At 42.6% G+C, this 24956-nt stretch overlaps 1 protein-coding gene across 3 annotated transcripts; it reads left to right on the forward strand.

The window, feature by feature from the left end:
- Positions 1-62: 62 nt before the first annotated feature.
- rtn1a (reticulon 1a) lies at positions 63-24809 on the forward strand. Of its 3 annotated transcripts, XM_058089977.2 has the most exons (9): positions 63-463; positions 11801-12499; positions 13938-14615; positions 22500-22707; positions 22787-22925; positions 23224-23293; positions 23548-23594; positions 23667-23725; positions 23955-24809. In XM_058089977.2, exons 1-9 carry the CDS (start codon positions 250-252, stop codon positions 23995-23997), a joined length of 2157 nt encoding a protein of 718 aa, XP_057945960.2. In that variant the 5' UTR covers positions 63-249; the 3' UTR covers positions 23998-24809. The 3 variants fall into 3 exon arrangements, with proteins under 3 accessions (XP_057945960.2, XP_057945961.1, XP_057945962.1); XM_058089978.2 differs by lacking the exons at positions 63-463; positions 11801-12499; positions 13938-14615 and adding an exon at positions 17900-18252; XM_058089979.2 differs by lacking the exons at positions 63-463; positions 11801-12499; positions 13938-14615 and adding an exon at positions 20601-20654.
- The last annotated feature ends 147 nt before the right edge of the window (positions 24810-24956 follow it).

A 24956-nucleotide genomic window follows, 5' to 3' on the forward strand; every position in this document is an offset into this window, starting at 1 on the left:
GGCACTATGACGTCACCTTAGGAGCGAGCAGTGAACTAAAAGAATCAAGCCGGCTCCCCTCCTGCTGCTCCCCGCCTCATCCCAGGAAGTGTACACTCGCACTCGGCCGACAGACGCCAGCGACTAGCCGCATTGCTGGGTGTTTGCCGCACATTATTAAGCAGCCATCGGCACAGTGCGCACACACACACACACACATATAAACACACAAGCCTCTGCTGTCCCGACACCAGACAGACAGACACAAGCATGTCCGGCGAGGAGCTCAGATCGGATGGGAAATGGTTCGGCGATGACTACGACAGGATGCTTGGGAACACGGCGACGCGGTTCGACGAGCTACGTGACGAGCTGAAGTCGAGAGGAGGCGAGGCTGCTGACGACCTGGATCAACAATTTCATCCGTACCATGACGGGAAAGACGGGAAAAGGCCCCCCGTTGCTATGGAAACTGCATCCACAGGTAAGTTGGTGCAACGTCAAAAAAAAAAACGATGGAGAGAAATTCATGCACTTCTGAATGTCCATTGCTAATCTATCATACGTCAACAAACAGTGGACTGCCAACCGCACACCTTCACATGTAGGCCTGGAAATTAAGCAGTGCACACACCAAAACAAGCATATTGTTTAATAAACATAATCAGATACTGTCATATTTTTATTGAATAACAATATTGTGGTTGTGAGATGTTAGAATGTGTGCTCAATATGATGCAGTGTTGCAACTACAACCACAATATTCTTGCAAAATGAGAAGATGACCGAGTCCAGTGTTGTGCAACACCAGCTACAAACATTATATTATCACAGGGGTCTCAAACTCAATTTACCTGGGGGGCACTGGAGCTAGGGTCTGGGTGAAGCTGGGCCGCATCAGGTAATAAAAAAAATATCTATATATATATAATAAAAATATTAAGAAATATTAATTATATTAAATATTAATAAATATATATATAATATAATAGTCTTCAATGCTTCTGCTATACCCTCCACTTTTTCAGTGCTTTGGTTCTTTGGAAAAGCTCTGATAAAACATTAAATTATGATAAATTAATTTTTATTAATTACTGAATTAATAAATAAATGTTTAATGTTAATTTTTATTTTTCAACACAAAATAAGATGGAAAAATATATAAGCAAATCAAAAAACAAATGAAACAAATTAACAAATTAATTTTTATTTATTATTAAATTATGAAATAAATGTTTAAAAATAAAAATATAATAAAAATATTAATAAATATTAATTGTATTAAATATTAATAAATATATATATAATATAATAGTCTTCAATGCTTCTGCTATACCCTCCACCTTTTCAGTGCTTTGGTTCTTTGGAAAAGCTCTGATAAAACATTAAATTATTATAAATTATGATAAATTAATTTTTATTTATTATTAAATTATTAAATAAATGTTTAATGTTAATTTTTATTTTTCTCCGGGTACTCCGGTTTCCTCCCACATTCCAAAAACATGCTAGGTTAATTAGCGACTCCAAATTGTCCATAGGTATGAATATGAGTGTGAATGGTTGTTTGTCTATATGTGCCCTGTGATTGGATGGCCACCAGTCCAGGGTGTACCCCGCCTCTTGTCCCAAGACAGCTGAGATAGGCTCCAGAAAATGAATAAATGTGTTGTGTACAGTGTTTTTTAAAATATTGGTTATGATCGGGAAAAAAATCTGATACCGATATCAACCAATATCACATTTTTCTGCTCATATCGGGACATTAATTATCTGACATCCCTAATATTAATACCACAATGTTCAACAGTTTGCTGGGCGAAATATGTATAATAAACGGAGGTTTCGAAGCAATACAATCTTCCCTTACTACAAAGTCACAAAAAAAGTAGGATAACTTGTTAGTGGAAGCCATATTCTATTTAATACCATAATCATACCAGATATTCCTTCTGAGTTTGTGATTCTCCTCAGCATATTGTGGCTGCTATTTCCAATTGGGATCTGACTGTCAAGGCTGGGAAGTAAAAGTGGTGCCGGGGCACTTTTTTTTTTAGTCACAAATTCACTGAAAAATTCATGAGAGGTTTAAAAAACCTAGCCGGCTGGCTTCCTGTCTTTCCATTTCATCGGCTAAGTCACTAAGATCAAACATACACGTCTGACCCCATATCCATCAAATTATTAAAAAAAAAAAGGGCGGGGTTAATTGAGTTTAGATATTATGTCAGCTTAAAGCGTGCAAATAGAAATGTTTCCTCCCACATTCCAAAAACATGCTAGGTTAAACATAACTCATGTCCATAGGTATGAATGTGAGTGTGAATGGTTGTTTGTCTATATGTGCCCTGTGATTCTAAGTCGGTGATGAGGAGGAGGAATAGAAGGAAAGAATAGTCTGGCCTTGGTGGAAACTCTATCCTGTCCAGATGTCTACAATTCCCCATCCAAGTAATCGATCCATGTCTGACCTAAATGTTGTTCGCTGCACCACCATGAGCACTACCTCTATTTTCCACCCTGTCCAGTACTTACTTGGTGGACACTGGTTCATGTTATTTAAATGTGAATTCATAAAAAGCTTTTAATTGATAATAATTTGCATATCTGTGTGTAAAAATGCCCTTCCTGCACTAATTAGCTTTACTTTTATGAGTAAAACCATCATTTAAGTCCTCCTTATTCATTCATTCATTCATTTTCTACCGCTTTTCCTCACGAGGGTCGCGGGGGGTGCTGGAGCCTATCCCAGCTGTCTACGGGCAGGAGGCAGGTTTCACCCTGGACTGGTCGCCAGCCAATCACAGGGCACATATAGACAAACAACCATTCACACTCACATTCATACCTATGGACAATTTGGAGGAAACCGGTGTACCCGGAGAAAACCCACACATGCACAGGGAGAACATGCAAACTCCACACAGAGATGGCCAAGGGTGGAATCGAACCCTGGTCCTCCTAGCTGTGAGATCTGCGTGCCGCCCCCCCCCCCTCTTATTAAATGCTTTAAATTTGGTGTAACAATCAGAGAACACTACTGCTTTGTTTATGTCGGTAAATCTCTATCTGACTACTCCATGCGCTCGCGTCCCTTGTGTTTACTCTAAAAACGATTAAGAGGCAGGAAGTGAAATGCGATGCTTCTGTGGGTGTCCGTCTCGTATGCATGTGGTCAGTGTAAACACCTGAGCAGAGTATTCTAACATTTCTTAATGTGATGAGAACTACTATCACACACACAAAATAACATCTAGATCAGTGTTTTTCAACCTTTTTTGAGCCACGACATGTTTTTTTACATTGTAAAAATCTTGTGGCACACCACTAACCAAAAATGTTCCAAAATGTCACCACGACCTCACACGTGCATCAATAAGTCTATCGGAGGAACAAGGTAGGTGTTGCCACACGGCCCAATATTACATTGCTATGCTAGTCTTTACACCACAGACACTCCACAGTAGCCACGTTTTTACATCACCACTTTTTCTCTTTCCGAATGACCTTTCGGGAAACAATGGTATCCATAGAAAGGAATATTCCAATCTCTTGTCTACATGCGCCGTGAAAATCAACCAGAATAGTCAATAGGGCATGCCCAGTAAAACGTAAACATCAACATCACGTGATACCGGCTTCCCCGAGTTATTCTTTCACTTGTTGGAATAACTCCGTATTGCCAGTTTTTCGTCTGTCCAGTCTTGAAATTTAGTTTGAATCAAAAACCAACTTTGCTTAGTCCAGTGCCGATTGCTGGCCTCCATTTTTAAAAGTGAAGAACGTCTGGATCTGCGTGTTACGTCATATCTGAGCATGCGCTGAAAGAACGCACCCGGGATCAATTTAAACAGGAAAAGATCAAATTCAATCTTGCTAATATTTTATAATTCAACTCATTTATTTTTCTTTTTTAATAAAACTGGACTTATGAATAAAGTATAGAAGGGTTTAGATTCTGTTCCACAGATGCCGCTAATGCACACGAAAGCTGCTTGCCAACCGCCAATAAACAACAGAAGAAGAAAAACACCACGAAGAAGAACGCACCCTGACAACTTTCCGTTTGAGCGGGTACAAGATACCTCAATCGGATTGGTTAAAGGAATATTCCATCCTTGTTCAATTCTTTCCGTTTGAGCAAATAAACCAAATGCAATTGGAATATTTGGGTCCATGTATACTATTGACATCATATTTGCAAATGATGATTAATAAAAGTTAATTATAAAAAGTGATATTGGATAATTCCTCACGGCACACCTGACGGTTTCTCAAGGTACACTAGTGTGCCGCGGCACAGTGGTTGAAAATCACTGATCTAGATTGTTTACGATGATTTATTATTTAAGCGCATGCCTGTGTACGTACGCTTTAATGCCAAATTCTGCATTGAAATGCTAATTTAAAGAAGTTCTACTAAATTGACAGTTTGGAGTAGACAGTCAGTCTCCCACACACTATCCATTCATCCATAAATATCCACCCGAGCAACAACGAAAAAAAAAAGGATCAATACACCATCACAGCCACAGAATCCAAATAGGTTCGCTTTTATCCAAAGTGCCTCCCCATTGATCTACCTTAAGCCAATGCAACAATAACATTTGTCCTGTGTGGCCTTCAGTGACGCTTCTTACCATAATTGTATGCTTCTTTTGTTTAGGATCAATGCAACTCACAGCCGTCAATTGTTTTCAGCACGGCTGGTATTTTGTCTTTATTTTTATCGACCTCTGCAAGTCATTTAGTTTGTACTTGCACTCGCATTTAAGGCTGCCTTTTGTCATCTCCCATTTTCAGTGCCTTTACAAGCATTGAAATGGAATAAGAAATGGTCCGTTTTCATAGGTTTGGTTAGACATTGTGATCAATATATTAGATGAGAAAGCATTCAAAGTTTGGGCCACTTTTTACTTATGTCTTTCGTTTGATTATTGATATGATTGTTTTAAAGCAGGGGTCTCAAACTCAATTTACTTGGGGGCTACTGGAGCTAGGGTCTGGGAGAGACTAACATTACTGGGCCGCATTCAGGTTTTCCAAAAAAAAAAAAAACGCATTTATTAAAAATAGAAAAATGAAAAAACTTTGCTTTGGTTCCAATTTTCTACAAGAAAAGCTCTGATATTATTTAATATTATTTAATTTATTTTCTACCGCTTTTTCCTCACAAGGGTCGCGGGGGTTGCTGGAGCCTATCCCAGCTGTCTTGGGGCGAGAGGCGGGGTACACCCCGGACTGGTGGCCAGCCAATCACAGGGCACATATAGACAAACAACCATTCACACTCACATTCATACCTATGGACAATTTGGAGTCGCTAATTAACCTAGCATGTTTTTGGAATGTGGGAGGAAACCGGAGTACCCGGAGAAAACCCACACATGCACAGGGAGAACATGCCGAGAGATGGCCGAGGGCGGAACCGAACCCTGGTCTCCCAGCTGTGAGGTCTGCGCGTTAACCACTAGACTGCCGTGCCGCCCACTTACAACATTCATTCATTCATTTTCTACCTCTTTTTCCTCACAAGGGTGGCGGGGGGTGCTGGAGCCTATCCCAGCTGTCTTCTGGGGCGAGAGGCGGGGAGAACATGCAAACTCCACACGGAGATGCCCAAGGGTGGAATTGAACCCTGGTCTCCTAGCTGTGAGGTCTGCGCGCTAACCACCAGACCCCCGTGCCGCCCACCTTTGACTTACTTTTTCTTTATTAGTGACCGAAACAAAAAAAAAAGTCACTACTGTTGATCCGGAAGCATTTTGCTTGTAGACAAGTTGCCCGAGGGTGGAATTGAACCCTGGTCTCCTAGCTGTGAGGTCTGCGTGCTAACCACCAGACCGCCGTGCCGCCCACCTTTGACTCACTTTTTCTTTATTAGCGACCGAAACCCCCCCCAAAAAAAGTCACTACTTTTGATCCGGAAGCATTTTTGCTTGTAGACAAGTTGCCCGATGGTGGAATTGAGTCCCGGTCTCCTAGCTGTGAGGTCTGCGCGCTAACCACTCGACCACCATGCCACCCACCTTGGAGTTACTTTTTCTTTATCAGTGACCGAAACTAAAAAAAAAAAGTCACTACTTCTGATCCGGAAGCATTTTGCTTGTAGACAAGTGATGGCTTATATTTCAGTTTTTGTAGTGTGGAGCATCAGTAGCATGATATATTTTTTTCTACAAGGTCATGGGAGTGAAAGAGAACACTACCATTTAGAAGTACATCTATCAAGTAACTGAATCATTTCTACTCTGTAGCACATTTACTGCTGTTTTGAAGGTTAATACCCGGCAGAGGAGATTTCTATTTTCAAAAAAAAAAAAAAAAAACTAGCGCATTAAATTTGCAACGTGAGAAGCTTTTGATATCCCGTGCTCCGCATACGAGTCGTCTTCGTATATTGCACATAGCGCAGATTCAATTCAGCGCAAACAAAAGCTCCCTTTTAACAGAGCATCCACTAAGGACGACTTTTGTTTTATAACCCTGACATAATTATGTTGGCATCAGTGTGGAGAATTCCTTCTGTTGTCGCCGCTAATGCCATGTATGAATGCAAACAAAGCATTTGTCAAAGCCCTGTGGGACTCCGCAGATTGAAAAATGCCGCCAGTCTCAACACTGCAAGTTTTGTCAAGAGCATCAAACCTTCTGCATCGTCACTGATGCAGATGACTTACGCAACGACACGGTGAGCCGTGCTTCGGTGCAGCGAATAGAGGATGGATGGTGAAGGGTGTGTCTTTGCCACATTTTTGGCATCAGTAGGATTAGTGGCATTTGAGAGCATCACACATCACTTCTTCTTCACGGCGTCTAGTGCTTACCACAGGCTGTATATTGTCAGTGTTTTGAATCAGTGAGTGCGAGATTATGGAGGCGTTGCCAGGGTGATGACTGAAGGGGGACCTATACGATGGTCGTGAACTAAAAAGAGGATTATGTTGATTTGCTTTAGCAGGACATCAAGGGCGTTTATGTCTCTGGGCCAACAGCTGTGGCCACCTAGTTTTACACTGACCGATCACACCATGATAAATCCACATAGTCATGCTCGGTTTTGATTGAATAAACATCATGCATGCTACTGCCTTCTGAATAGCGTGACTTATGACTCGGTACTTGCACATTCTATGCTGTATTGGTAATTAATACAGCATATTATTGCACTATTAATAATATTGTACTATTGTACATATTACTATCTTGTTGCATTCATTGATCATACTGTTTATAATTTATATAATCTGCAATAACCATACTTTTTGACTCGCGGGCCGCATTGATATGACAAAATTTACGGGGGGGGGGGGCAGACTATATATTTTACACGTAACAGTCCACCTGGTATTATTGTATCTGTAAAATTGTCATGCAATCTGCTATTATTATTTATTATTTTATATTTATATTTAAATATTTAAAAAATAATAAAATATTATAATAATTACAATAAAATTAAAATAATAATAATATTATTATTATGTAAAATATGCAAATATAACAAAAATATTATAGATAATTAACATAATAATTAGCATTAATATAATAATTATAATAATCATAATAGTTCTAATGATAATTATAATAATCTAATAATAATCTAATAATTATTATTATTATTATGTGCTTGTGTCCCTTTTTTCAGGAGCACTTTGTAAACAACAGACCATGTCAAAAAATTTATAAAATCATCAAAAGGTTGGCTCAGGCCATGATGCCAGGTTGTATGTTGAGTTTAAATGAAATACTTTGGAAAGATTGGGCGGGCCGTATTCAAACACTTGGCGGGCCGGATGTGGCCCCCGGGCCGTAGTTTGCCCACCCCTGCTCTAGTCACTTCACTGCAATACTGTATACGTATTACTGTTATTATATAATGTCATATCCATACTGTTTATAATCTGTATAATCTACAATAGCCATATTATAGTCATTTATATCCCTGTACATATCCTCACTGTATTATAGTCATAGCCTGTTATAGTTTTTTTTTTTTACATAGATCTGTCCATTTTTTTTTCTACATTTACTTACTACTAAGGTACTTATAAAATTGCACTTCTGGTTGGATGCTAACTGCATTTTGTTGCCCTGTACCAGTGACATGAGCAATAACAATAAAGTTGAATCTAATCTAATCTAATCTAATCTAATCTAATCTAATCTAATGACAAAAATGGTGGCGAGGCGTCTAGAGATGAAGCACCAGGGAGGGACATCCTGACCTGTTGTCTCCTCTGTCATTTCAGCCTTCATCCTCCCCTCCGCTGCTAACCCAAAGGCTGCACATTTAAATCTCCCCCCCCCCCCCATAACCGAGCCCGGCAGCTGGAGCCAGACTATTTATAGCGCCACCTCTGCCCGGGGAGAAGCGGGGGCTAGAGAACAGGAGGAGGGAGCGACTGCGACTTGTACACACAGCGCAACACAAATATTAGTATCCTGCGTGGGTGCTGTTTATGTTTGTTTGGATTTTCCTGTGCGCTTGGCATGGGAGTGTTTGACAACAAAGATGCATGAGCTACCAGACGTAACATAATACTTAAATAATACAGTAAAACTATTCTATGATGTGGTTTCTGTAGATGTTTGAATATAGACAAAATAAAGCAAAGATCCCAGAGTTACACCATTATCTACTGTACAGGCAATGATTTTAACTATTAAGTCATTCATTCAGGGCGGCACGGCGGACGAGTGGTTAGCGCGCAGACCTCACAGCAAAGAGACCAGGGTTCAATTCCACCCTCTGCCATCTCTGTGTGGAGTTTGCATGTTCTCCCCGTGCATGCGTGGGTTTTCTCCGGGTACTCCGGTTTCCTCCCACATTCCAAAAACATGCTAGGTTAATTGGCAACTCCAAATTGTCCATAGGTATGAATGTGAGTGTGAATGGTTGTTTGTCTATATGTGCCCTGTGATTGGCTGGCTACCAGTCCAGGGTTTACTCCGCCTCTCGCTCGAAGACAGCTGGGATAGGCTCCAGCACCCCCTGCGACCCTCGTGAGGAAAAGCGGTAGAAAATGAATGAATGATCGCTTATCCTCACGAGGGTCGCGGGGGTGATGGAGGGTCCTGTCGTTAGCTCAGTAGCTTGCTATGCTAGCAGTGACCGTCTGCTTTGTCCCTGAAGGGAGGGTACTTTTGTGTCTACAGGACTCTTTCATTCATTCATTTTCTACCGCTTTTTCCTCACGGGGGTCGCGGGGGTGCTGGAACCTATCTCAGCTGTCTTCGGGGCGAGAGGCGGGGTACACCCTGGACTGGTGGCCAGCCAATCACAGGGCACATATAGACAAACAACCATTCACACTCACATTCATACCTATGGACAATTTGGAGTCGCTAATTAACCTAGCATGTTTTTGGAATGTGGGAGGAAACCGGAGTACCCGGAGAAAACCCACGCATGCACGGGGAGAACATGCAAACTCCACACAGAGATGGCCGAGTGTGGAATTGAACTCGGGTCTCCTAGCTGTGATGCCTGCACGCTAATCACTCAGCCCGGTTGTAAACATTCATTTTCTACCGCTTATCCTCACTAGGGTTGCGGGCGTGCTGGAGCCTATCCCAGCTGTCTTCGGGCGAGAGGCGGGGTACACCCTGGACTGGTGGCCAGCCAATCACAGGGCACATATAGACAAACAACCATTCACACTCACATTCATACCTATGGACAATTTGAAGTCGCTAATTAACCTAGCATGTTTTTGGAACGTGGGAGAAAACCTACGCATGCACGGGGAAAACATGCAAACTCTGAGATGGCCGAGGGTGGAATTGAACTCGGGACTCTTAGCTGTGAGGCCTGCGCGCTAATCACAATTGAGTAAATATAAATAAATTCTAAATCTATACTTTTGAGTGATGTTTTTTGTCAGTTATTAATAGTGATTTGGCAAAGTTTAGCTGTTAATGTTAGCTATCGAGTGACATGGGGCATGGGTTGCAACATCACAGCAGTGAGAGGGCGGAGTATGCACATTCGAAAGGTAGCGGCCCCCCATGTAGTACCTAACAATAATAATCAACGACAAAGCCTATGTACTGGAGTCTTACTGCTTTGAATACAACTATGATTTACTTTTGGTGTACTGCATGTTCTTCTTCTTCTCTAAACACCCATTGTTGAGGGTAATCCTAGTTTTAGAATTGGTGCCAAAGAAAGATCAAAACATATTTGCTGAATAATCTTGTCATGAGACATGCTGATGTCTTGACTTTCATGCACGACAGCAGTTCAAACTGCAAAGTTTGAAATTATGGAATGTTGTCATTAATATGGGATACATTACTATTGAGTGACAGACACAGACTTCTCTGCACCCTTACACTTCTTACAGTGGACATGTTTGCTTTTGTATGGCAAATACATGCATGTTAGTTTTCCAAACCCTAGCCTTCACTTTTAGATTTTTTTAAGGCATGCATGCCCTTATTGAAAAAATTCTCACTCAAAAAAAAAAAAAGAACCAGAGGAGCGGCCCTCGCCGGCATCAGTCCGTGTTTCGGTGCGTCAAAATCGGCCTCAAAACGCACGTTTCCTTGGCCTAAACCAGGGGTGGGCAAACTTTTTGACTCGCGGGCCGCATTGATATGACAAAATTTACAGGGGTAGGGGGGGGCAGACTATATATTGGACACGTAACAGTCCACCTGGTATTATTGTATCTGTAAATTGTCATGCAATCTGCTATTATTATTTATTATTTTATATTCATATTTAAATATTTAAAAAATAATAAAATATTATAATTACAATAAAATTAAAATAATAATTATTATATTATTATTATTATGTTAAATATGCAAATATAACAATAATATTATATATAATTAATATAATAATTAGCGTTAATATAATAATTATAATAATAGTTCTAATAATAATCTAATAATCTAATAATAATAATAATTATTATTATTATTATGTGCTTGTGTCCCTTTTTTCAGGAGCACTTTGTAAACAACAGACCATGTCAAAAAACTAAATTGATAAAACCATCAAAAGGTTGGCTCAGGCCATGATGCCAGGTTGTATGTTGAGTTTAAATGAAATACTTTGGAAAGATTGGGCGGGCCGTATTCAAACACTTGGTGGGCCGGATGTGGCCCCCGGGCCGTAGTTTGCCCACCCCTGGTCTAAACCCTGGTAGTCAAGGTTTCTAAAAAGTCGGTTTCTCAAATTGTGCATGAGGTGTTTTGGTGAACCAGGGATTTCCGCTTAGACGGGAGATGGTAAGGTATACCCCCACACCCCCGTCGGCTGTTTTACCTTCTCCCGTCGAAGCGAAACACTCATTGACCACCATTCCGGCTTCTGAACTTGGACCCCTCCCTATCCAGATTTCGCACAACCTCCCTTTAGCTTGTTATACTTTTAAAAATTATTTAAGTACTATTTATTCTCTTATAGGTACATGTGTGTTCAGTAGTGTCTGCTCTTTTTACTTGTCTTGCTTTCTACATTTTTATTCCATATGCTGCTCTCTGTGTCCTTTAAATTGCCCCTCGTGTTTTTGAACTTGAACTTGAACATGTAGAGTGTGTCTGCATGATTCAGAATAGACTTCGGTTATGGCTCTGTGGGGTTTTTGTTGGCTGAACAATCTGCCTTTGTCTCGCACAAGCAGCCCGTGTTAGCACTGCCTCACTGAGCCGCACAACAGAGCGCCCAGTTTTGACTGCGTGCCGCTCCCAAAGCTGCGTGATTATGACGCCAACAAGCGCGTGACACAAAGTGGTGTCACATTTCGGCCTATTAATTCCAATAAGTATTCACTTCTTTCTCCCCTTCTCTGTGTTGTTCTCATAGATGCCACCATGTCAGGCCTGTTTAGGAACCCTATGAATGACGACGGTGACGTGTACACCTCACTGCTGTCCAATCAAAGCTTCACATCAGGTCGAGAATCCTCATACCTGTTTGACAACAAAAAGCCCTCCTCTGGTTCCTCCGAGTTGGACCACTTCTCCGATGATACTTACAGCTTCAGCTCCGGCACCAAGAAGACCATGTCCGATCTGCCCAACGACATTCCCAAGTCAATGACGGGCTTAGAGAAGACAGAATCGTACAACTACATGGATATAAGCCGCGGGGATGAGCGCCACGACCACAGCCTGGTGGACATAGGATTGACCGGGGGTGATTCACTCAGCGGCTACATGGACAACCCTGGAAGAGATGAAGAGGAAGAAGAAGAGAATTTAGGTCCAGCACTGGGTTCCCACTCTTTCCCCTATGTGGAAGAACCATCTGATGAGGAGTTGTCTGACTACCGCTCTTACCGCAACCTGGGTGGAACACCACAGTCGGCCAGTCCTGTGAAGATCACCTTGACCCAGTCGCATCCTCCAGCGGCCAAAGCGGAGCCTCAGCAGCGCCCCCCTGCAGTCAGTGGGCCTGATCGAGAAAACGTGCTTAGCGTGGGCCTACAAGGGGTCCCCACTGTGACCTTGTCAGAACCAGAGGATGAAAGCCCAGCTTCCACACCCAATGTTTCACCTACACGTAAGCAAATACACACACACACACACACACGTTACTATATGGGCACAAGTACTGAGAACACTCAATCAATTAAAGCTCCCATATTATATTATTAAACAATTTGTAAAAAATCATAGGTCCTACAATCGTGTATTTAGGGTATTTAGTGAGATCGATCTGGCAAGTCCACCCATTCCCTACTGGGAATATGCTGTTTTGTGTCTTTAGCTTTAATGCTAATAGTCCTCCTCTGTTCCCGCATAACCGTGCCCATATGTGCCAAATGTAGGCCCACCCAGGGTCCAGCCAAAATGGCATCTTATTGGAGGGCAGCGGGGTGTGCGGGGACTGCTGGGGTGCTGGGCACTCAGTGGGCTAGGGGGGTCGGGGGCCAGGTGGGTTGACTGGCAGGGGTTGGTGGTGTGCTTCAGCAATGTCCTGGGGTTTTGCTGGGGTGTCCGATGTTCCCACTCTTCTTTTGTTGCGCAGACCTCACAGCTGGGAGACCAGGGTTCAAGTCCACCCTCGGCCATCTCTGTGTGGAGTTTGCATGTTCTCCCCGTGCATGCGTGGGTTTTCTCCGGGTATTCCGGTTTCCTCCCACATTCCAAAAACATGCTAGGTTAATTAGCGACTCCAAATTGTCCATAGGTATGAATGTGAGTGTGAATGGTTGTTTGTCTATATGTGCCCTGTGATTGGCTGGCGACCAGTCCAGGGTGTACCCCGCCTCTCGCCCCAGAAGACAGCTGGGATAGGCTCCAGCACCCCCCGCCACCCTTGTGAGGAAAAAGCGGTAGAAAATGAATGAATGAATGAATGTTGTAAGTGGGCGGCACGGCGGTCTAGTGGTTAACGCGCAGACCTCACAGCCCTCGACCATCTCTCGGCATGTTCTCCCCGTGCATGCGTGGGTTTTCTCCGGGTACTCCGGTTTCCTCCCACATTCCAAAAACATGCTAGGTTAATTAGCGACTCCAAATTGTCCATAGGTATGAATGTGAGTGTGAATGGTTGTTTGTCTATATGTGCCCTGTGATTGGCTGGCGACCAGTCCAGGGTGTACCCCGCCTCTCGCCCGAAGACAGCTGGGATAGGCTCCAGCAACCCCCGCGACCCTTGTGAGGAAAAAGCGGTAGAAAATGAATGAATGAATATTGTAAGTGTATATGTGAGAAAGAATAATGTAACATAGTATGAAATAAATTAAGGAAAAGAAATACGCACAAAGCAAGGTTGAAACAGGTGTGCTTCCAGGAATGTGACTAGGAAGAACCTTTAAGATGAAATCATTCAAAATAGTCTTGTAGAAAGTACAGCTAATATGAAGTATATCTTAATTTCTTATTCTACCAGGTGTCCCAATACATTTGCCCCAATAGTGCCTTTAAGATACTGTTTAGTAATTTAGTAATTCAGGCTTTAATAATTATTTTTCCACATATTTCTTTGAGAGCAGAAAAAGACTTCACTTCCCGTGACGTGTTCAAGACCGACACAGTGAAGCCTGCAGCTCCCAAAGGTAGTCCAGGTCCACAGGCGGGCTACAGGGACCAAGAGGGCAGCAGTGCCGAGTCGGGAGACTCTGAGATCGAGCTGGTGTCCGAAGAGCTTCCCAAGGCTAGTAGCAACCCGTTTGCCGAAGCGCCTAAAACCAAGGGCACATTCAACCAGTCTAGCGGCACCTTTGACAACTCCCCAGTGTCCAAGGTTGGTTTCGGCCTACCTGGCAACCACGCTCCACCTGCAGCTTACAGCATTCTACGTGAAGAGAGAGAGGCGGAGCTTGATAGCGATCTCTTCATTGAGTCTGCATCAGAGGAGAGCCCGAAGAGAGAGCAGGGCGTTGGAGGCCCCAAACAGGCAGCCGTGAGCTCTCCGTCTCCCCTGGTTCCCAGTGCGCCTCCTGCCCGCAGCGCCCCCGTGGGGGTGCCGGCTGAGCCCCCTGTCTCAGAAAAGGCCAACACCCAAGTCAAAGCAGAGGAAGACCGCGTGAGCAAGCCCAAGCCTCCCACTGCTGCTGTTCCCCCTGAGGTGCGTTCAGAGAGGTCCAGTCAGGAGAACACAAATGAAGGAAAAGTGGATCTTGGGAAGTTGGCCGCTTCCTTCCTCCTGGAAGGTTTGAACAAAGAAAAGGGTGAGTGTGACAAACACTTATTATTATTCTGTCCATCAAACTTTTCTTTGTTGTGATAGCACTTTACAAAACCCACATACATGGACACGGATTTTAGTAGTGGTGAGTGATACTGCTAGATTTGGTATCTATCTGATACCAAGTAAATAAAGGGCCTGTATCGCTGATAGACACCAATAATTTTTACATTTTTTTTAAAAGTAAATTGGACGCATCATCAGTCTGAATCAATCTAAATCTGAATTGTTATGACCTTTTTTGATAACATCAGAATTCAGGAAAGAATTTGGGCAGAGTTTATAAGTAAATATAAAGTACTTTATGAGCATAATGAAAGTTTTTATTCGGAAACTACACCATCCATCTAGATCAATGGGTCTCAAACTCAATTTACTTGGGGGCCACTGGAGCTAGGGTCTGGGAGAGACTGGGCCGAATCAGGTTTTCCAAAAAAAACCAAAAAAACGCATTTATTAAAAACAGAAAAATGAATAAACTTTGGTTTCGATTTTCTACAAGAAAAGCTCTGATAAAACATTCCACTGTTCTCAAATATCTTTTTTCTACACAAAATAAGATAAAAAAATAAATAAACAAATTAAGAATAAAGAAAATCAATCAATCAGTAATAAATAAATACATATAATAATAATAACAATAAAACGGCAAATAATAAAAACTTAAGAAACCACATATAGTTGGTGGGTAGACAAATTATTTTTTTCAGATTAAAATGAACAAAGCATTATTAGAGCCCTGTAGACATGACAAAACACGACTATAGTCACATTTATACTCTTTTTATTTACAACATATTGCGCAACTGCAGGGTCTTGAGACACATGCTAACTCGCAAACTAGAGAGCTAGCGACCTAAACGGTAGCCTTCAAGTTATTTCCTTTAAACTTAAATAGCCAAAAACTTACCACTTCCACACGGACAGGGAGGATAACTATTAACAGTTATTTAACCTTTAACATGAACATTAATCAAATGTAATAATTTTTTCTGGGTACATGATACCATACAGCATCCATATCAAACTTGCGTGGGCCGCACTAACATTAAACTTTCATATCAAGGCGGGGGCCTCAAACTAGTGTCCCGCGGGCCGCGTGTTTGAGACCCCTGATCTAGATGATCATATGTTTAAGAACATAGCTAAAAAAAAACAAAACGGTATAACAGCTTAATCAATCGATGCCATGTGTTTTTGATCACTCCCTTGTCCAACCTATTGGTGTTTGACGTCTCTTGCATTTTTCTATAAATTCCTCCTCTAGCTGTCAGCAGCTAACTAGCTAGCTAGAATTATTCGCCGAGCGTCTTGTCGTCGGACTCCAAATGTGACTTTTCACCAAAGTGACATTTTGCTTGAATAATAAACAAGCAATGCAAGTAGCTTGTTTTTCCATCGGGTACATACCCTGGCTCATCCTTTTCTTAACTGGTCTTAAAATTTGGATCAGGAGTATATGTGTATTTTTCATATGTTAGTAATACATCTCAGATATTTACACTCTGTGGTTGACCATTCCTGTTGTGGTTGTGACAATGAGACATGTTTACAACTTTGTTGGTGTGTGAATGGAGGTACAAAACCACACGGTAAACATCCCCGGACGTTGTTTACCTCCTCCAAGCTGCTGCACGGGTGCTGTTGTGGTGTTTGTTGACAAGGCCACCAAATAAAGCATGTTGTAGAGAGAGGTAGGACCTGACCCCAGCTGCTGTGCTCGTCTGTGCCAGGAGTGTGTGGGAAGTCCTTGTTGTCATTTTGTGAGTCTGCTTCCCCCTAGTGGTGTTACAGGAAGGAGAAAATGCAGATGCATAATTTACATCCTGACTGTGCAAAAAAAAAAAAAAAAAAACAGACCTCAACAATATGAATTTTAAAAACCTATTCGTCAGTCAGGGTACAATCGATGCTTTTCAGGGTTGCACAGAGCGCGGCTCATTGTTTGACTCTTTAAAATCCTAGGATTAGATAAGACAAACATGCCAGTCACAGTCAGATTGAGTTCATTCGGTCTAAACTGCACACTGCGTAGCAAGTTGTGTATTTTGTCTGCCATTAGCTGTTCATTCTGGCCCTGTTTACATAATCCTTGGATGTTAAAAGTGGGGCAGACTCCTTCTAAGGCGCCTTGAGGGATTACATGTGCATTTCATATTGTTTGATGGCTATGGAAAATTACATAAGAAGTAATGGCTTTGTTGTAGGATGCAGCCATGATCACCATGACATTTCCCAGTTTGATATAAGATGCTGTTTAGTGTGATAAATGTTTTTAATTCTACCGAGCTGGCTTCCTTTTGTTTTGTTTATTCACTGTCGGAAGGTTCTGGAAAAAAAAAAAAAAAACAGGTCACATGTATGTTTTTCCACCGCTAGAGGGCGCAGTGCTACTTCAGCATTAAGAGTGACTGGCGCGTCATCCTCAGTTGCCATAGAAACACTGATGGGGGAGCACGTTCAGTCTGGCTCATAGAGATGTGTTTTTTCCCCTACTTCTTAGTGGGTGTTGGCAGTGTGGAGGCTGCAGTGAACAGAAGGTGTGAGGTGTGGTTGCCTGGGGGGGGGGGGGGGGGGGGGGGGCTCTTTCTAGAAGTACGTAACCACCAATGGTATACATCAAGGAGGGGTGTTTTCCACACAATGACGACACCGTGGTGATTGTGCACTTTCTCGTTGCATTTTCAGTCGCTCCTCTGGAGGAGGAAGTGGTTAAACACAGACACATCCTCAAGGCAATAAACACACAACGTTGTTGCTTCAGCTTCCATGCAGAATGAATGCCTTCTTGTATTAATTATTAAAGTTGAAGCACTTTGTGTCCTCGGTTCTCAGTGAGCCATCGTGGGAAGCTATTTGAAGCGCTCACCTTAAATACTGTCAGCACAGGCTGTCTGACATATTAATCCAAAACAGGGTCAGCCTTGTTCAAGCTTCATAATAAACATATTTAATTTCATATACATCGCAATGATAGCCAACCATTTGAAGATCTATTTTTAGAGCTAATGTAAGCATCTTTTACGCTTAATATAATGCTTTGAAAGTAAAATGGTGCTCTAGCCTGCTTTGAATTATTCTCCCACAGCTTGTGTCTGTTGGAAGCTTTGCGTTGGGCTTTTATTGTGAAAAGCTACGCTACCATCCCTCTCGAGACAAAAGCCCTCTCGTCCCCGACGGCTACTAATTATTGCATGGCTGGTGTGATGCAGCGGCAACTGTGATGTTTATAGTTTGCCTCCCTCCTGCCCTACTAGCACGCACACACACACACACACACACACACTTTTCCCGATTCACGGCATCCGTGTGTGAGCACCGCCAGTCGGCAGCATCCGGGAAGCCTCTCCATCCCATCCTAGCACCCTCCCTCCCATTCTCCCTCCCTCTCTTGTCGACTCCGCCGTGCTCTAGCATCCTTTTTCGACCATTCATGCCTTTTCTGCGATGAGTGAGTGAGCGTGAGACACGGAAGAGGTGCACAAAGAAGCAAGCGGACACCATAAAAAGCAAGAAAGAAAGACAAAGAGAGAGAACAGGGACAAACGCGATCATCAGCATGCAGGCCGCTGCAGATGTGACCAAGAAGGAAAGCTCCTGGAGCAGCTGGAAGGGCCAGGGTACTTGCTCGGATTTTTCTGTTTATATTTGTGGTGCATGTTGCTTAAATATCTAAAATTAATTCAAATGTGTAGTCTTAATTGCGCTCTGCATGTGTGCATTTGTCATAGTATCAGTCGGGTGTGCACGGACACACCCTGATGGCACATCAATTGTGCTGCATGTGTGTGCACAAAACAAAAGGAGCGTGGGTGTGAGTCACAGTCGTGTGTTGAGATGGATAGCATGCATGGACAGCAGCGCATTGAGAGATGTTCATGTTGATAAGAATGCATTACGTTTGTTAGTTAGCAAAAGCACAGTGGTATTCTTACACGCTCCGGGTTTTTTTTTTTTTTTTTCTATCGCGACGTGCACCAGGCCAGCACTGACAGACTGTCTCCATGGTAACCAGGGCACACCCATCCCCATTACATCAGCCCTATTTCCTAGGCTGCCATGGCGCCTTGGAGAGAAACCATCCTCCGTCTGTCTATTTCCAGCAGGGGGGGCTTTAAAAAAAAAAAAAAAAGACAGCATATGAGAAAATGGCACAATTTCCTCCACCCTAAATCATCATCGCCATCACCATCTCAGATTCTAGGTTTTGATTTTCCAATGTCAGAGTAATTTGTCATCTGGGTGAATGAGCAATTTCATTATGTAACTGAATTGATGTCTGTGTAAAGCGACCGCCAATCTAATTTACAGTTTGTACTTTCTCAAATAGTGGCCTCCACTTTAATAAATGCTGTAACCCAACCAATCCCCTAAATCAAACAGACACCCCTTTTTCCTTAGGAAAAATATAAGCTATATAATATTACAAGAAAAATACAGTCTCCCACCATAATAACCACCTTAACTCTGATGGATGCCTGGTACTCTCTGCAGATGAGTAAATAAACACCCCACGCTACCACAGTACATACTATGTTTAGTCACTCTGTATTCTCTAGAACTATCTCACTGCTGGGACCTTCACAGGCGTGTTTACACAGATCGAGCCGCATGCGGGACTGACATCATCATGACAGAAAACCGAACACGTTACGGTACTGTACATTCAAATGTCACATCCAAGCAGAAGCATCAACAGTTAATATCTTTAAGTGCTGTGAATGATTCTTGGTTGTACTTGCTGCTTATCATGTTGACGCAATTATAAAAAAAATGAATTCAAACACTAATTAAGCACGATTAAACTCTGTTGTATACTGCTGCTATTTTATTATTATTTTTAAAGGGATATTTTTGATTCAGTTCTCGGATTGGATGTCAACAGATTATGCAGGTGTACCAAATATTAGTGTGCATTTGTTTGTATCACCATGTGAGATGTAGATGTTTGAAGGCCTACATGGGAAAAACTCTTGGCAGCAGAAGTCCCATTGCATGTTTGCACACTCGGGCTGATGCCTTGTTTGAGGCCATGAGGATGTCTTCAGTGATTTAATGAGGTCAGGCTAAACTAGTTTCACTTCAGAAAAAAAAAAGGAGTGGGGAATTCATATTCTTGTCACGGGTGATAATCGTTCGCTCTGGTTTTCTGTGTGTGTGATGAAGATAGGAGGAAGTCCGCTAACAGGGCCCGACTTAACATGCATTGTTTATGCAATGATGAAACTGTTGTCTGTGTAGTTCAGCTACTGCTTTAACAAAAAGGCACAGACACTTCATTTCACCAAATCTAAAACGCACCGCCTGTCGTTTCCTTTGATGCGCGCAGGTTTTATCATGCGAAAAGGTAACACACCTCTCTGTTAACCTGCCTTTGTCCCTTTGTGTTCCACAGTAAAAGGGAGTGGCTGTCTTTATCTTTACGGGGGTGCACACCCGTTCGGTTCCTGTGTGTTCCCTGATTCAAACCATATGAATCTCTCTGTTCCCGAAGGAACGCTCTTTCCCCCACCCTCCCTCTTTCTCTGTCCTCCGGCCCCTCCCGTCCTCTTCGGGTGATGAAATGGAGCACGGTAGCCATGGTAACTGCATCAGGCAGGTGCTCAGCAGTCTTACCACCAGACCATTGTGATGGAGCATCGGCTAATGGCTCTGTGTTTCCTGCCTTGACACAATTTGGTTGTTTGTGTATGAAACGCTAGTAAAAAGCGTTGATTTTGAGTTTCGACACGTGTTAGTAGCGCGGCCTGAGCTTAAAAAAAACAAAAAAACATAGTGTGTGTGCGCCAAAGTGCTTCTTTAGCAACACAGCCCAATAGATGCCCCCCTTATAGCCCTGTCACTCATCAAGCAGCTGCTGATAGGCTACTGTGCTTAGGAGTCCCTCCTCTCCTGTGCAGATTAGGAGGTGGCAAAGGGAGAGAGGGGGGGCACACACAGACGCGCCCCCCCCCCCCTCGCTCTCCTTTTGTCCGTGAATAAAGCAGCTGCCTCTTTCCCCGTTCAGCCATGGGAGCCGCAGGTCAGTACATGCTTCTACTGCACTAAGCTACAGCTCGCAGGTCTGCAGTCTTGTGTGCGGTACACGCCGACTCTACAGTAGTCCTTGCTTTGGCTTCTTTGTGTTTGTCTGCGTGTGTGCGGTGTACAACTAATGAATGAGGCGACCCACCTGTGCGTGCGTGCTCCTCTCACAGCATCTCCAACAGGCTGAGTTTGGCGTCACAGTGAGGGATGGTGGAGCACGTAGATAATCTTGCCACTCCTTCTGATGTTCATTTCATAGATATGTCACATACTGTGCCTTCCTGTGAAGATGTAATACAAACAGTACATGCTGGGTTAAAAAGTTGCGGGGCTACAATTGCGGCGAGCGCCCATTGTACCAAATTGCCTCCAAAGAAACCTGCGGTTTAGCCGGGCCTTTTTGGACTCCACAGATGTCTTTACAGAGGAGAGCAAAGATGGCCGTCATCACTATGCTGTTCACAGCTCCATGGCTAAAATTAGAGCAGGCAAAAAAGCAGTTGGACAGTTCAGAGAGGAGAAAGGCAACTGGAGAATCGCTCTCTCCTCAACATAGTTACTAATGTAGCCGGGACAATAGGGGAGGAATAATGACAATATAAAGACAGATGTTCCCATTGAACTTCTGGAGCTCTAACTGCAAGTCCATAGGTGTTGGAAAGCTTATAAGATTATTCTTAGGAGTACCTTACACCTTCACGAAGCATCGTCATCCTTCATCACCGAGCTTCTTATCAGTGTGGCCATGTCAAACTGAACCGTTATCTGGAAATGTGCTGATTGTGCTCCCCGTTTTTGCCAGCCACAAGTCAATCATTAATTCTCCTCTCCGGGCAGTTTGTGCTGCAATATGGCGCCCACTGTTTGTTTGGAATGGATGTATGTTTGTATACATGCTGTTATGAGAGCACACCAGGTGGAAATGGTGATAAATGTAGCAATCTCACCTGTTATCTTTGGATGTATATACATACGGTGTATATATATCATATAGAGAAAGGTCAAAGGATGAGTCCACCTCACACTGGGATGAAAACTTGAACAAGGAAGCTGGGTTGAATCCACAACGAAGCAACAGTCACAGGACTCTGGGTTAAGAATGAAACCACAACAGTTAATTGATAGTTAATTGATTATCCAGGGAAATTTAACTATTTGGATATTCAATTAATCATCATTTAATTTTTTTATTAAAAAAAATGATATATATATATATATACCGTATTTTCTGGACTATAAGTCGCTCCGGAGTATAAGTTATCAGATAGTTGAATACAAATATAAATAATGGAGAGTTGTATTTTGATTGATGTGGGAAATGCACTGTGATGTTTCATATATTTGCCCAAATAAAGGGGGGGGGGGGAAATAAATAAATAAGTCGCACAAGGCCAAAAATGCATAATTAGGTAGAAAAAAACATGCATAAGTCGCACTGGAGTATAAGTTGCATTTTTTGCAGGTAATTTATTTTCCAAACTACTTGACCAAAACAGACATTACGTCATCTTGGAAAGCAAGTTCTAACATTAATAAAAGAATAGAGAACAGGCTGAATAGGTGTAAGATATGCTAACACAATGGTTATTCAGCTACACGAAAAATAAACATAAACAGTAAAGGTGTCCATTGTCAATGAACAGTTTTCATTTATAAGTCGCTCTGGAGTATAAGTCTCAGGAACAGCCAACCTATGAAAAAAAGTGCGACTTATAGTCCGGAAAATACGGTATTTGGCTTACTTTTATTTTTAAGTTGGTGTAGCTGTTGATGTGTCCAGCGAGGGAATGATCCTGTTTGTGGGTGGTAACCCTGTTTCTTCCTATCCTCCCCCCTTAAGCTATTGACCTGCTCTACTGGAGGAATGTGAAGCAGTCGGGAGCCGTGTTCAGCAGCGTGCTCCTGCTCCTCTTCTCCCTGACCCAGTTCAGCGTGGTCAGCGTCGGCGCCTACTTAGCCCTGGCTGCCCTCTCTGCTACCATCAGCTTCCGTATCTACAAATCTGTGCTCCAGGCCGTGCAGAAAACCGATGAGGGGCATCCTTTCAAGTGAGTGAATCATCCCCGCCACCATCACACAAACATTACATATCGAACGATCATCTGTCTTTCTGTCCTTTACATTCAGAGCCTACCTGGAGATGGAGATCTCTCTATCCCAGGACCAAATAGGCAAATATGCAGACAAAATCCTTCTCTACACCAACACCTGCATGAGGGAGCTCCGCCGGCTTTTCCTTGTTCAAGATCTGATCGACTCGTTGAAGGTTTGTGTACTAGTGACTTTCTCCATTTTGGCACCAGTGCAAGATATTTCAATAAGCCCTGTTTCCACCAAGCAGTAGTTCTCCGTCTCCTTGACTGAAAAAGAGAAAAAAATTATTTCTCTGAACCCTCCCACCTTTTGGCAGTCTTCTATTAAGATGCCAACAGCAGTAGTATTCAAACCAAAAGGGTGGATGTCACATTGTTTACTGTATATCTCTCGCCTCCACAACAGTATTTCCACATTGACAAGGTAGAAACATGACTTATGGAAGTAACTCTAATATTTCTGTTGTACAGTTTGCCGTCCTGATGTGGCTACTGACATACGTAGGCGCCCTCTTCAACGGCCTGACACTGCTGATCCTAGGTGAGATCACCCTGACTCACTATGTCTCATGCCGTTCCCCCACACTGACTTCATAGACCTTTTCTGTGTTCACATTTTAAAATGGGAGCGATACGCGCTGGCGTGAACCGAGTACACCCGGGTTATTATTAGCTCTTTTATGTAATCGTAAGTGGGGCAGCATGTCTTTGTCAGTGTGTTAGTAACTATAATTGCTGTGGATGTTGACTTTGCAAGATTACAGTTTCATCACCGTTTGCTTCATGCGCTTACAGCTGTGGTCTCCATGTTCACCATGCCTGTGGTCTATGAGAAACATCAGGTAAGGATTATATAGTATAGTAGAAATTATTGAGATTATTCCCGTGTTAACATATTTTCCCCCTACTTGTAGGCACAGATCGATCAATATGTGGGACTAATACGGACCCATGTCAACTCTGTGGTGGGAAAGTGAGTTTTCTTTTACACTATCCATTCCAGCACACAATGGCTGCAAATTAAGCCTTTATAGTGGCGGGACATGCAGATTATGGACTCATTTTCCTAATTTAGTATGACCGAGCATGTAGACTCATCTGAACACCATAAAAAGAGAGAATAGAGCAGCAGGTGCTCAGCTGCCAAGAACATCTTAATCCTATAAGAAAACATGCAATTCTTACTTCTTGTCTGTGTCCAGGATCCAAGCAAAGATCCCCGGGGCCAAGAGAAAGGAGGAATAGACCTCAGTTGTCCCGTGGAAGAGGCTCACTCACCCTTAAAAGAGCCCGGTCACCGTCACGTGGGGTGTCATGCTTTTGTCATCTTGGTGTTCTCTAAAAGCATCCACTGGAGAAGCCTTCACCCTGTCTATAGCAATGTAGACACTAACACACAACACACCATCACACGTACATAAACGCCACTAGGTAGACAAGTTCACAACTCGAAAAACTAAAAGAGAAAAGACGTTTTTTGTGTTGCTTATTCTAAAGTGCATGAAGTCGAGCCTTGGGTAAATATTTGATATCTTTTGTGACGTTTTTTGGGGAAAACCACGCTACATTTTTGCTTTGCAGTGCTTACCACAAACTGTACGGTGTGGCACAAAAAAAAAAAAAAAGAAATAATAAAAGCTTAAGTGGCCACAGTCTTGCTCTGCTGCCAATGTTCGCTGCTTCATGTTCAAGTAAGCAGATGGAGCTTCTCTCAGTATATGTCTATATAAAATGATCAACAATGATTTCCTTTTGGTGTTTCCAAGCACAAAGTCATTTCAAAATATGCGTCTTAGATGTGGTATTTGTAGGGTCTTTGCTTTTGTATACCAATAAGGAACAATACACACACACTCATGTTATGGGTACTGTTGTACAATTACTATGAAGACAAGAAGTATCGGGTGATATTAAGCTTGTTTAAATAACTGTCCAACTTTGTACTATGTTCTACTATACTCTGTAGTTCTCTAGACCCTGGACTCTTAACTATTTGCACTTACACTATGTATTTAATTACAAGACTAAGAAAAATAAATGTACCTTGATGGATACCATTTACTTAGTCGGCTTACTGACGAGGTCATTTTCCTGTTGGTGATGAAGGTATCTGACCGTGTGACTGATCACAAACACAGGAGCTACACATGTTAAGAGGGAGTAAATAGAATTTTGGGAAACGTCTGAAAACGGAAAAAATCATT

Source organism: Doryrhamphus excisus, linkage group LG14 (genome assembly GCF_037039965.1).
Source record: "Doryrhamphus excisus strain RoL-2023G ecotype Guam linkage group LG14, RoL_Dexc_Guam_v1.1, whole genome shotgun sequence".
NCBI classification, from domain to species: domain Eukaryota; kingdom Metazoa; phylum Chordata; class Actinopteri; order Syngnathiformes; family Syngnathidae; genus Doryrhamphus; species Doryrhamphus excisus.

Coding starts and splice junctions, on each gene's coding strand:
- rtn1a (XM_058089977.2), top strand. CDS start 250: ATGTCCGGCGAGGAGCTCAGATCGGATGGGAAATGGTTCGGCGATGAC. Junction 12,500..13,937: donor ACCCAATGTTTCACCTACAC/GTAAGCAAATAC, acceptor CTTTGAGAGCAG/AAAAAGACTTCACTTCCCGT. Junction 23,726..23,954: donor GTCAACTCTGTGGTGGGAAA/GTGAGTTTTCTT, acceptor GTCTGTGTCCAG/GATCCAAGCAAAGATCCCCG.